A 14,943-nucleotide genomic window follows, 5' to 3' on the forward strand; every position below is an offset into this window, starting at 1 on the left:
ATTTATGAAAATAATAAAGGCAGAGAAAATAAAATAAATAAAATTATGCACGCTTTATATGTTCATGCAAATTTAATATGACAAATGAAAAGCTTCAATGCCAATTTAGTTATGGTTAAAACACAAGTTTCTATATGTAGATCCCATCACTCTAGTTCAGGAAAAGGAAACTTTACAGGAAGTAGCTAAAGCTTGTTTTAATTAAATTTAGGATTAAATGATTACATTTTTTAAAATGTTTTTATTTTTAAACATATTTTATTATCTCTTGTAGCTATTATTTTATACCTCAAAAAAACTATATCATGTGAGAAGTAGACAAGAACTTCCTTCCATCTGTTATCCCAGAAGGAAAAAATTGCATCTATTTCTTTTTACATTGATCAGTTGAAATATTCTGCAGTGAAAATTATCTAATAGGATGCTAAGATGTTATTAAATATAGTTTACTGGAGGACAGATTTATGATGGGGCATAAAGTAATGCAGTAGAAATCCTTAGACAAAAGGAAACAAAGGAGTACATGATACATAAGTGAAAAAGGGACAAGTAAAAGTGTAGAGGTGTTCTCATTTAAGGCAATCACAATAACCAAGGCTGTGTCCTAATGCCTTACAATCAATCTGCTGAAATTAACTGGATTTCAGTTAGATAACTGCTACTGATAGCACATGCCGACAACCTGATACTGATAATCATTGACTTACAGCCATTTGTTTAATGACAGTTCAGAGTTACGATGGTGCTGAACCAAGTGACGTACATCCAGTCCTCACAATTACAACAGCAACAGGGTCCTCACAGTCAGGTGATGAATATTCAAATGCTTGACAACCAACATATTATATTTATAATGGATGCAGCATCCCAGAGTCACATGACCATTATTTGTAACCTTCTCAACCAGCTTCCAACAAACTAAGACAATGGTGAGAGAAGGATTCACTTATTTACTTAAATAAATAAATAATAATATTTATTAATTTATTTATTAATTTATTAATATTAAATAAAAATAAGTTATTTGCTTCACCACTGCAGCAATGTGGTCATAAAATTGAGCACAGCACACTTACCATTTGCAATGGAAGTTCTGATTTAAACTAAGATCCAAATCAATATGTATCTTACTCCTTAGTCTATTTACTGCCCTCAGACACAGAAAACAATACTCCATCATCAGTAATGTGATGGAAAGAAATGGCCAGTTCAGTTTGTTCACAGAAGGTATGAATTCATAGTGTGACCATTTTTAGGCTTCAAGTGAGGTACAAACCTATCCCTTAAAATCATTTACAAAACACAGGGGAATCAGTTCACACCTTATTTTGACACCAAATAAATCACATTATATCTTAGCACAGTGTATGAACCCCTGTCTGACTGCCTGAGGCTGCATGCTTTGGACCAAACGAAACAAAGTCATTCAATTATTATGGAAGAAAAACAAGAATTATTGGTTTGTATTTTTTTTAACATACATGTTTAGACAGCCAATTTGGTGCTATGGTTAAGGCATCAGGCTAGAAACTGGTAGGTCCCGAATTCTAGTCCTGCTTTATGGACAAACCAAAGCAGGTGATCTTGGATTAGTCATTTTCTCTCAGCCCTAAGAAGGAGTGAATGGTAAACCACTTCTGAAAAACCTTGCCAAGAAAACTGCAGACACTTGCCCAGGCAGTCTCCAAGAATCAGACATGATTGAATGGAAAGAATAAAAAAAATATATTTACAGGGAGGGAGAGGTTTCCACCAACAAAATATACAATCCTGTTGCTTCAAGATGCAAAAGGACAGATATTCCCAACACATCATTTACAATATTCATGTATTTCTATATCAACTTATAAAACATATAGGGTATCCACATTTTCTAAAAATTAGAGCTTTTTAGATTAGTCCAAGACTAATAAACAAATATGCTATTCAAATATTCATCACTTCAGAATTTATTTTCTAGGTCATATCCTTAAGGATTAGAAATTCACATATCCTTTTTAAGAAAAAATAATAATTAATATGATACCCAAGATGTTGAGAGCATGAAACTAGAAAATATAAGATCTTGGGATTCCAGCACATATAACTTGGTTATACTATGTTTAATGTGTAACCATAGTCAAATTACAGAATATACAAATTAAAAATGGTAACTGATTTTTTAAAATAAAAGTAGCTAAGCACAAGATAAATTTAAAATTGGATCAAGTTAGTTGCTGAATGGTTCAGCAATTATTGCCTTCCATCTAGATAGAAAATGGGTGGGGGGGCGAGGACAATAAATTATGCTTTAAAAAGATTCGATAAAGTAAATAAAAATGGCGGAACTCACGTTCTCTGAGTTCAAATTCCAATGGTACAGTAACATGACCAAAGCAAATCATCCTATATTGTGCACAATACAATAAATCAGTCAGATTTAAGACTCTTGTAAAGCATTTTGATACATTCATTTAAAAAAAATAGATTAAATCTAATTTTTTCAAGAGTATATTCAAGAATTTAATTTTCAGTGAGATGCATAAATATTTGGAATATATTTCTATATATAGATACACCTCTCAGGAAAGTATTATGGAGTATTATGTAAGAATAATTGCATTTCTTCTCCTAGTGTAATATATGAAATGTAGCATAGTAAAAGTTCCATTAGTGAACAATACACGTCTTGAAGCAATTATTACTGGGGAAAAAACATACAAAATAACCATTATGCTTTTTGTTTAAAAACAAAACAGCACTGTAATCAGCATTACAGAGAATGAGTTTTACTATCCCTGCACTGTACATAATTATATGAGGCTTTGAATTTTATCCAAAGAAGTTTACATATTTTAAGTGAGAAATGCATATATATTTCATGTAAACTGTTTTCTGTTACATCACTGTGGTTCTCATTTGTGTTTGAGAAACAGACAAAGAGAATTTTGCTTTATTATTAGAGAGCTGAAATCTGTTCAAAAATATTAGGGAGACCTCCAGGAAAGAATGGTTCACTTCCTCCTACTTTTAATCTGAAATATTTTATCTTTTGGCACTTTACTCCTCCCTAAATGTCTGTTAACACTCTCACTCTCACTCTCTCTCACTCTCACTCACTCTCTCTCTCCTTCTCCCTCTCCCTCTCTCCCTCCCCCTCTCTCTCTCCTTAATCAATCTCCTTATTGTCTAAGCAAGTCCAGGCCAAAGACTGGTGTTTATTAAATTATTTCCTTTGCAGTATATTCTTGCTCCTTTCTTGCTATTCAAGTCAATTCTGTGCATTCAGGGGGACTTCCGTTCATTGGGAGAACCTCAATCAAGCATCACATGCTGCCAACGAAAAAGGAAAAAAAAATGTGTAAGGTGGAAAAATCTCTATACCCCAAATAATATAAAAGCTGGAAGCAAAGTAGTAGGTTAGTTCAAGGGACTCCAGCTTGTATGAAACCTCCTTTGGGGGATAACAACAAAATGCTTCTGAATAAAAGACTGGGATATTTGAAGTAAAAACTGACTTTTTTATCATAAGTTTGAGGAAAACAGAAAAAAAATGGAACAATCACTAACTGCAGGCAAATTCAGATTCAGAGATCTTTCTCCAAATTAGTAACTTCAGAAAAGAAATGTCATTAAATGCATACTCAGCAAGTTATGCCATGCACTTATTCAGAATACTTTCTGAAAGTATTGTATTGCATTGGTAAACTGCCAGGACAATGGCAAGGAGAAAGTACATTTTAAAATGTTTCAATATATAAGTCAGAATAAAACAGAACACTGTGATTGCCTCAGCCATCGTAGTATCATTCTTTGCCTGTCAAAAATACATTTCTATCCAAGCAAACCTCTGGATTTAATTAAGCTTTCAAAGTCTTCTAACAACTATGCAGCAATGAAAGGAAAAGCACTTCTCTAGCTCAACTGTACAATTTTGTGATGGTTCCCTTTACAATTTGTGTTGGAAAGAGTTACTCAGATGTTGTGCATTGACCAAATAAAAGAAACTTGACAATTTAGTATTTCCCAATTCTTATTTATAAGCACAATTCACACGAGAAGGCAGGACTCCAACTCAAATTTTTGGACGAATAACTATTTTGAAATGCAATGTTATATTTTTTTGAGAAAACATGAGAATAAATCCAATTTAACTCAGTGGGAATTTACAGTATACAGTATTACACAAACTGTAGCTATCTTCATTGACTCTTCTAATTAAGAAAAATGGATTTCATCTACTTCTCATGTCCCATTTCCCCAGCAAAATGCAACAATTAAATTATATTTTTTTGAATTTTCAATAGGATACAATTACAAACTAAAATCTACAAAGCACAAAATTAAAAGAACAATTGGTCTACTGCACTTATTCCATCTATTAGAGATGTAGGCAAGTAAAGCAACTAGCTTATAAATCTTCTACATATTTAAATTCTAAAATGAAATTAATTGCATTATAAGAAATATATACTATCATTTGAGTTCCCATTAACACAGCTTACAGCTTATATGTGTACACATGCACATGCAATACCTATATAATGCATTATAAATCACAATGCTTAACAAACATTAAAATTACATTTCCTTACAACCACAACAAAATGTATAAAAACAAGTTGATATCTGCCTAATAAAAAGAAGCAATACTAAAAATTATAATATCACATTCACTAGTAATAACTTAATTATCTACTTTTCAGGTTAACAAAAGCTAATATTCCTTTATCATTAAACTGTTGCTAAATCACTGGCAAAAGATACCATATAGGACAAATATGCACAATCCTGAAGAATGCTTTCATTTTCTATTAATTTTGTTTTATTACAGCAATTGACCTCTAAAATTACTATATTGCTTTAGAGAGTGTAGAAAAGTTAGTCTACACTGTTACATTATTAACAATGCACATGCACTATTGGGGGGGATGTATTTTTTTAATATAGATTGCTAAAATTTCATATCAATATTCGTTTTGAATTTCCTTATTATAAATCAAGATGAGAAAGTGAAACCAAGAGTTAAAGATCATCTGATAGTATGATGCAATAACTTGTATCTTCTATATCAAAGCAATGAACCCTGAATATTATTTATCCTAGGAAGATAGCCTTTTATTGCAACACATTTGATTATTGACTAGAAAAGGGCTCAATGACTTTCCATATTTAATATATAACAGGACAACAATCAAAGATTGTTCCTGTTACAGTCTTAACAGAACTCATTATTTTGTTGTTATGAAGCATTTTTTCCAATGGCATTTATTATGATAAATTATATTTTTCTTCCACAGGTTTTTCAAATATTAGTTTATACCACTCATTACTATATGCATCCATCATTCAGAATGTCATACTCAGTTGTTCTATTTTCAAGAATTATAAGATGTTGTTAAAGTTAACAAGCCTTAAAAAAAAAACCCAACTACTTTGATTCATCAGTCCCTAATTCCAGAAGTACTTTTACCCAAAAGAAAGAATTACAAAGAATCAATTTTTGTTACTCCAATTTTACTGAAACATTAGTTTGATAGTATGGTACATTTTATCCTGAATTTATGTAAACTGCCAAAACAGGGACAAACAAAATGAAAAAAAGTAATGGAAAGAATTATTTTATACAATGAAAGAATTTTATACCATTGCAGATATCCATAGTTTATATAATAATCTTTTTTATACATCTGAAAAGATGCTGTCTAACATGGAAGTCACCCTAAACTGGCTCTCTTCTGAAAGAATGTAGAAAATGTAGTGAACCTAACACTAAACGTTTGTATATATCAGTAATGAATGTATCATTCCAGGACATTGCACATCAGTTCCAATGATATCCAGAACTCATGCACATGCATAGAAATGTAAGAATCTTGGATCAAAACCAAGATTCATCTACTTCATCTTCCTGCTCCCAGCAGTGTCGCACCAAATGCTACAGGGAAGCGTACTAAAATATAAAAGCTGTACTTCTCTACTATAGACTGCTACGCACCAACTAATAATTAGTGATATAGTGATCAAATGTGCTAAACATGCTCAACTGACTAGAGTCCCTCACTGTGTTGAAATGAAAATCGAATTGCTTTTGAATTTTAGATTATAAAAATCAATTCATACTGGCAATCATTAGAACTCTACAAATTTGTCTTACTTCCCTCTGAAAGTGATTGAAGTCAGTTGTCATCACATCTTTCAGGAGCAATAATAACCCACTTCAATAGCATTCCTTAATACACGTGCTCCCTGGGCGGTGCTAAATGAGTGACAATCACCTGATGCAGCCATACTGCTCTTTTGGGCTTCACAGTCATGACAAACAGAAGTGGATAAAATCAAATAGACCTTTGGCTACAAGTAAATTATATAAATTAAATAAGGGAAAACTTTCTTTTGCTTTTGCACTACTCCTATGAGTCAATACAAAGAAAAATATCAATGAGTGACTATAAAATCTATTACAATCTTTTTCACATTAATTAATCATTCTGGTCCTAAATTAAAAATGGTAACCGTCCCATTCATTTCAACATAAGGGACAGAGAAGCAGCATGTAGAAATAACAAACAAGGTAAGCAAAAAAGAGCACCCCAATCTCCCACATTCAAAATGAAACCATCAGGCTATTGTTTACAAAGCAAACCAGAGAAATCAGTGCAGCCAGTGGATTAACAGGTTTGGGAGATCAGTATTCCATGTTTATAAGAACCAAAGACCTGTGAAATGTTATCTCACTTGTCTAACTGAAAATGAACATTCTGAGTGCCTGTTTCACCTGTCAATTCACAGGGGAAAAAATGGTGTGGCAACATCTACCACAGTATGAGCAAACCTAGTGTATCCTTAAAATTCTTCTTCCAGGCTCACTCCATAAATATCTCACAAATCCTTAGAAGAGACCTGGAGGGCAAATGTGGGAGAACGTATGCAGGAAAAGAAAATATTTTTTCCCAATAGAATCCATTTCCTTAGTGTATAGAAGTGATAGATTTATCTCACGAATTATCTTCCATGAAGTCCTAAGGAATAAGTAACAGTAACTTCCTTTAAAACATCAACTTAGCATGAAGTTTTTGAAACCCTTGTACAATGCACCTCTAACCAAAATGAAGTCAAAGTATCTGTATTATATTTGTTCACTTTCATAATTTGTTTCCATCCATTACCCACCCCTCTCAACTGTCCCATTTTCAAATTTTAGTTTACATTTTTCTCAAGACAGAAATAAACTCTTTTAACATTGTTGATTCTACACAAATTCTAAATAGGAATTCCTTCTCGACCTCACCTGAAAAAAATGGGTTCCTCATTGAAGCAACAGTCTGTCTACTTGACAAATTAAATATAAAGACATTTCCATTTTATTAAGTGTGCAAGGTAATGTATTCACTAATTTAAAAAATCCAATTCCATAGCAAAAACACTGTGTTTCTCTTTTTCATTCCTGATTACAGTACAACACCAAAGTAAGAATCACTTCAAAAATAAATTTGTATAAATGATAGATTAGCTAAAATTCAGTTGATTCACTTTTTATTTAAATTCATTAACCTTGAACAGTACTAAATTTAGCAGTTTCATTATACTTTCAAGTCCGATTAAAAAATTTCATCATCAATGGTCAATTCTATGAACACTCTTAAAAGCTATTTACACCTATTTTGTTAGAGAATAAGGCATAATTTAAAAGGCTTTAAATACACACAAGACCCAACTCTTTTTCTACTAAAATATGAGAAAAAGAATTTCTTTTTTGACATTTCAATATGATCTTATGAATAGCTAGCAGAATATAACTTCCTGTTTCCCGACTTTATGCCTTCCAATGCTTTAAACATAAGCCCACCAGTATGTTACCTAGGAATTTGGTGCTGTAAATATTCTTGCTGATAGCAGAATGAAAATAGCCCTGAACGGAGGAAGGGGTTAATGGTGGCAAGGTATTCCAAATAGATATTGTTTTCATTGCATTAGGATCAATCTCCATGGCTTCCAAGCAAATTTGTCACATGTAACTGCATTTATACTGAAGCATTAGACATAAATATAAGCTCTTTTTAAAGATCAAAATAGATAGATAGAACAAGTTTCTTACAATAAATGGCAATTGAATGAACTTCAAAACTATATTCATTTAACTGTGACAAATATCTCTCCCCAAATTTTAGTCCAGGTGAATGCCAGACTTAGGACAAGAAAACTTCAGCTCAGACATCTTCTCAGCAATGAACTCACTTCATGATTTTGACACATCTCTATGGCCTAGCCTCAATCTTACGTCAATCCCCAAGCAACACAGTGCATTCAGTTTCTCTTGAAAGCAATACATTAACCACACAAACCACAGTTTGCCAAACTTTGGTAGGATGATAATCCAATATGCTTTTTGTATACTGATCGACTTGTGCCAGTAATACAAAAGAGTCTGAGTTTGGCAAAGCAGCAGCAATGCGCTGGGGAAAAAAGCTATTATTTCCCTTCTCAGAGTTTTGCTCCATCTTCGATTAAGCAACCTATCTAATATCTACAGAACGGGCCTTTTAGCTCATCCTCCCCCTTAATTCTTGCTTGACAGATGCTGTGTTTAGTCTTTGAAATAGATATGTTTAATATGTAAATAGTGCATTATGTCACAGAAGGGATGTTCCATATTTGGCGATTTAACATGCCTGCAGTACACAGAAGATCAGAAAAACCTTTCTTGAAAGCTCTGACTAAACGAACATCCTCCTTCATGTTCAGAATGTGAGCAGCACATGACAGTTACAATAGCTTAAGATACACGCTATAAGTAAGATAGCTGTGTTCCAGCCCCTCCCCCCACCATCACTTATACATACACTTCCAATCACATGTCCAGGTAACTTATATTTGCTATTATTTTAATATGTATAAATTACTCTTTAATTTATCTAAATGGCTGAGAGGAACAAAGAATGTGTAATAATAATTTTGGATCAATGGCAATGTTGTTTCTGCACTGTAACTCTAAAAGGAGTTCTGCAAGAAACTTGCTATAATTTCTAACACAGATACTGCTCAAGCTCAGAGAATGGAAGCTGGCCAATACTCTATACATAGGCATATAATGCCATGCTTGTATAAAAAGCTGTCTAAAATTCTGGAGGTAAAAAGTATTTTTTTAATAACAAGTAACACAGATATATAAAAGGAATTAAAAAGATTTAAAATTGCTGATAACTTGATAAGGGTGCAGCACTGGCATACCTACTAGGATAACAAATTTTAAAATTATAGATATATAAAAGAAATTTCCACTTTTTATATGATAAAGATGTGTGTTTCCAAGCAATTTAGTATCAAAACAATTCCTTATCCAAATTGAAAATTCTAATAAACTGCATAAAAAGGCAGTATTACCATCGTTATTCTCATCTTCCCTATTACCTATCTATCTCCCTACCTTCTTATGACTATAACTTTGTTGCTTATCACTACTGTTGTATGTACATTGAGAGCTTACACATCGGGAAAAAAATCCTTATGTGTCTAATCACACTTGCCAATGAAGAATTCTATTCTGTTCTGTTCTATTCTATTCTAGATTAAAATGCTAGATATTTTGAGCTCAACAATCAAATTTAGAGCTTTTGCTTTATTTTTACCAATAAAATGACTTAATTTACAAGAAGATTTATGAAGCGCATGTATTTGCAAATACAGTAGGTAACTTCCACCAGCAAAATTAAAATCTACCACAAAATCTACTGACACAAACCATGTCTGTATTAAAGAGTCATCTGGCTAAACCTGAATTATAAAACTGCACAAAATACAAAATTGCCAAAGCAAGTATTTTAAAAAAGAAGTCAAATTTGATTTGTTCCAATTATATCAAGGCTACTACCTACCTACCGATCATCTTTCTTTCTGTGTATAAATACATATATATTTAATTTAATTATTTCATTTTGAAAGAGGCAAAATAAATATTCATCACTTCCATCAGCTGACAAGTAAAAGCTAGTTTTATTCAGCTGCAGATCCAACAACACTGACAGGACCATGCCGACTGAGGTAGCTTGTGAATTGCCTTGTTGAGATCATTTGGGGGAGGAAGGATTAAACACAAGGCAGCATGTGACTTACATACAGTGTCTCATAATGCCACAGCATCCCCGAGGCTATTAAAACAATAGCGCAAGTGATACTTTATGCTAACCATTCTGGCCTTTCCTTACCCTCATTCGATCTATGTCAATTTTGGTAGCACACAAGAAAACCAAAAGAAAGCAGTTTTGTTTGCCATCTGGATTATGACACCAAACACAATTCTTTATAGTCTAGCAGTATTAGCAGACCTCTCCACATCTGCATTAACTTCAAACATCCTTTCACTTCCTTTATAAAAAACATACACACATGCAGGCAGTATGCGGCCCAACCGTTTGTTTTTTCTTGCTGATGTTGCTTATGACATCCATTTTTTAATTTTATATTATTTTTAATTACAAGTTGAGGTTTTTGCCATTGTCCAAAAAGTGAATCTGCCTTGGACATTCATATAGGTGACATGGGGCAGCAGAAAGCCATAGAAGAAAATCAAGACATATCTGTCAAAAGCACATCAGAGATAACAGACAGTATTTTGGGGGGGGGGATTTAGCATTTAGCTGAAAAGGCAAGATTGCAGAGAGCAACCTCCTTCCCTGTCAAGCCAACCTTTAGAAATTTCTAACATACTCTTAAACTTTTTATGTAAGCAAACCTATACACCTTGGAAAGTGCCCTCTCTACTCTGGCCTGGGCAGTGAAAATGGCGTCTGAAAGTCAAGATCAGCCATGTCGCTTCACCAAGGGGCTGCCTTTAATTACAGTCCATGCAATGACAGACAAAATGGAATAGGGGGTATTAACACCTCTTCCACATTTACACCACAGTCTGCAGAAAATTATGATTAAAAATAAAAATAAAAAGGCTACACAATCAATTCCATCAAGCACCAGGAATAGTAGAAGAACTCTAAACTCTGCAGCAGGCATATTGCATTTCCAGGAGGCTTTGGTGCCCTTCAATGACCTATATACAAAGACTTGTATAAGAATTGGGGAAGGAAAAGCTACCCAGATTTGGGTTTTGTCTCCATTTAACACATTGGTTCAATCAACTTTGAAATTTGAGAAAAAGGATTCTTCTAAGAAGTAAAGCTTGTTTTTGTCTGACTTAAAGGCATTGTAGGGTGACACTTTCCCGGGTCCTTTCTATCCAAAGAACCAGAATAAGAACTAAGCAAGAGTAACAGGCAGACATAGATGCTTTACACTTCATAAGGAACTTGCTGTTATGATTGTGGTGAGATTGTACCTGTTACCTGCAATAAATCTATGAAAGCTAAAGTGCACAGACATACACTAGGAACATATGACAGAAAACAAGAGCCAAACAAATCTACACTCATGAACATTCACTGCAAAGATAGGGATATCCACCTATCCATAATATTTTATTTGTTTCTTAATACCATAAACCTATGGCCTATGTTAAAACATAATGGTAAAGTATGATATGGAATTAAATTTGCTGTGATGCCATTTTTGCAAGGTAATTATAAAGGGAGTAAAGATGGGTGGGGGAACCTAGTTCTCTTCTGCATCCTCTTCTTTGGGTGAGCACAATTTGGTAACACAGTGTCAAAAAAATGTGTAGAACATGAAAGATGTGAAAGAGGGCAGCTAGAAAATTATTCTATGATATGCCATGAGTTTTACGCTTCTATAAATAACTAATAACGCTGGAGATATGCATACTTACTATAAATAGAAATAATGAAATTTAAATTCATGAATTTGTAAAATGAAATGTCAGAAAACATTTTTTTACAAAACAACACAATTTCAATGTGCAGCCTGTAAGCATGCCATTCCTGCCTCCCCTCCCCCCACCACTTTGATTTACCTGCTATATGTTCCTGCTTGGGGCAAATTCCTCTAGATGACGTTGACAAACAATCGTCATCCTCAGGTGTGACCTGGATGCCAACCTCCACAGGATTGGAAGTTTTTCGCAGCTCGCTTGGCAAGGGCGAAGGGGGCTTATCCACAGCCTTCTCTAGGCAAAGAATGCCATTGCATTGTTTCCGTTTGTGCTCAATAAAAATAAGAATATCCCCCAAAGGGAAGTTCATCTGACACTGGCCACAGGTAAGGAGGTCGTGGTCGCCTTCTGGAGCTCCCAAAGTACCATGATCTGGTTCGTCATCTGTAAGAATGGCTTCAATAGGTTCAGCTGCAAATAAGGAAACAAAGGAAATCAGAAATTCAAATACAGATTAAGAAATAAAAAGAATTGGGGATGGAAAGTATGTTTGCAGAGTACACCCAAAGATTAAAAAAAAAACCAAATATTGAGTAGCAGTAACTAACACACTTCGAATCTAGCATTGTGCTGGGGTGCCTGAACAAAAAAAAAAAGTGGGGGGAAGGGAGTATCCACAGAAGTATTTTACTTCAAGAGACTTAAAACAAAATGCATTACACATCCCAATTTTTACATGATTATGTTTTATTATAGTATTAGTTTTAATAGAAAAAATTAAGTCACTCCTACCTAAACCTAAGGAGTTTCTCCTTTATAGCATGTTGTCATGCTATAAGAAAACAAATTTATCAGTGATGCCAAGCGATAGTATCTGAAGGAAATCAGCTATAATGCTAATAACTGAGGTGAGAACGTTCTTTCATAGCTCAATGAACAAGAGAGAAATCTGCTATTTACAAATGAGGAAATTAAAATACAAATGTCTCAGAAGTCTTACCTTTACTCACCTCCTCCAAAAGTAAACCTCAGAACTATCTATCTATAAAACCCATGGATTTCTCTTTTCTTTTCACAAAATAATATTTATTTTCTCCCTGTCAGTGTCGTATGCTGGAATGAATATGCTACTTTAGGGTTCACTTATGCATACAAGTGTTTGGACATGCATACAAAAATATAAGCAAGCATAATCATACAATTACAAAAAAGATTGCTTGTGTCCATCCGCCAGTTGGCACCCATTACCTGAACAGCCCGTGATTTTTAAGTATGTTCCTATGTTCTGTGTCATACATATGCAGATGCACACAGAATTTCCTAGAAGTCTTCTCTAAAATGATCAAGCAAACAGAAAAACAAGATAAATCTGCAGTATTTTATTTATTTATCAAGTATTATTTTTTAAAAAAACAAGAATAACCAAGCATTTCATTTACAAAATATAAATACATATCGTCAAACTACCAGTTTAATTTCCAGTTATAATTAAGATGCTTCTGAACATCTAGGAAAATAAACCAAATTAGTCCTTTTCCCCATTTAGGGGAAATGTGTCCCATTTATTCAGAATGTATTAGTAATGAGGGCCTTCATAAGGTATAAATATTAGTATAAACATGACTGAATTTCAGCATTCATCACCAAACTCCTTTCTTTACAGCACGCTTCTTAATGTTGTCCAAGTTGATTAATTTGCTGAACAAGCTCCAGAAAGCTCCACAAAAATTCTATTTATATAGGCAGTATACTAATAGGTGTTTTAATAAGGTAGATATACAGCAATTAGCTTTTTCTCCCACTATTATTTTCTATTTAAAGTATTTGTGCAGAAAATGTTCATGATTTCAGACTTCCAGATTGAAAGAGAGGAAAAAGAAGAATTCATCTTGGGATGTAATTTCATTACAACCGTACAGTACTTTCACTTATAAACAAGCATGAAATGGCATTCTTGCAAAATATCAAAAGCTACCAGTTAAAAAAAAGTGAAAGGACATAATACCTTAACAGTTAATCAACTTGACCTTCTTTAGTATATGACCAATTTCACATTTAATGAATTTAAAGCCATGGAGAATCAAAAAATAGATTTTAATTTGACTGAGTCATATTGGAAGAGATTTGATATTTTTTAAAAATATACTCAGATTAAATTTGTTTCCGAACTATCTATATTAGTTAAGGGGATCTCAAGAAATTCCCATATGTACAAGGGAACATAATTTTAGGATGTCATAGCTCCTTCTAAACAACAATTCTGCAAATCTCTGCTTTCACGTTATTTTTTGTCTCTCAAGTTTACTCCTAAATGTAGAGTAATAATGATTATAGAAACATGAACATTATATTTACATTAAAATATCTTCAATCCATAGGTTCCGCTTAAGCTCTCTTGACCAAAAATAATGCAGTAATACCAGTTAGTGATTAATAGTCAAGGTGGAAATTGGGACTATGGTGATTTTATGATATCTACTTTCTTCTACTATTTTTGTGTGAGCAAATATCTAGTTCTAACAAAATGGCAGGCAATAAATACAAGAAAAAATCTTTCAGCACACACTATTTTGAAAATATTTAAATACTGGAAATATTTTTCCATGCAAGCTTCAAAGCCCAATCCAAGAAGCAAAGTATTTTCTATAAAACAGGAAGTTCTAAGGAGTAATTAGTCAAACTATAAGACTAGGGCCTAAAACAATTGTGAAATCAGTAAGATGGTTTAGCAAGAAAATACAAAACATTTGTTTCCTAAGCAGTTAAAATTTATACTAAATAACAGTTGGGGGAAATGATTTCTTATAAAGTTGGCTGTAAATTGCTCTTGATTTTCACTAAATAATAGCAAATCAAGTAAAAGTAAAAAGTATTGTTGATTGCACCTTAACAATTCATTCAATTAATTTTATAAGAGGCAAGGGTCTTAAGAATAAGATATTAAAATGTACAGATATAAAACCCACACCTTTCACATCTTTATGTGTTTAATATAAATGATTGCTAATCAAGACTAATGATAAGACGATAAATGAGCAAGAGTTAGCAAGTTTATTTAAAAAACGGTTTCCTAAAATACAGAATGCAGGGCAAACGTGTACTGCTGTTATTATAAGTGTGTCTGCAATTCAAAGAGCTAATGTATTATCATCCTTGCTGTTGATTATTTGCATGGTATGCTTTGT

The 14,943-nt window shown here is 33.2% G+C and overlaps 1 protein-coding gene across 1 annotated transcript in view; it reads right to left on the reverse strand.

Annotated features, from left to right (window-relative positions):
* LOC116508359 (B-cell lymphoma/leukemia 11A-like) overlaps window positions 1-14,943 on the reverse strand; it is a 33,165-nt gene that overhangs the window by 14,039 nt on the left and 4,183 nt on the right. Inside the window, exon 2 of the mRNA XM_032216943.1 lies at window positions 11,900-12,229. Coding sequence (XP_032072834.1) covers window positions 11,900-12,229 — 330 coding nt within the window. The remainder of the gene's footprint in view (window positions 1-11,899; window positions 12,230-14,943) is intronic.

Source organism: Thamnophis elegans, chromosome 4 (assembly GCF_009769535.1).
Source record: "Thamnophis elegans isolate rThaEle1 chromosome 4, rThaEle1.pri, whole genome shotgun sequence".
In the NCBI taxonomy this organism is placed as follows: domain Eukaryota; kingdom Metazoa; phylum Chordata; class Lepidosauria; order Squamata; family Colubridae; genus Thamnophis; species Thamnophis elegans.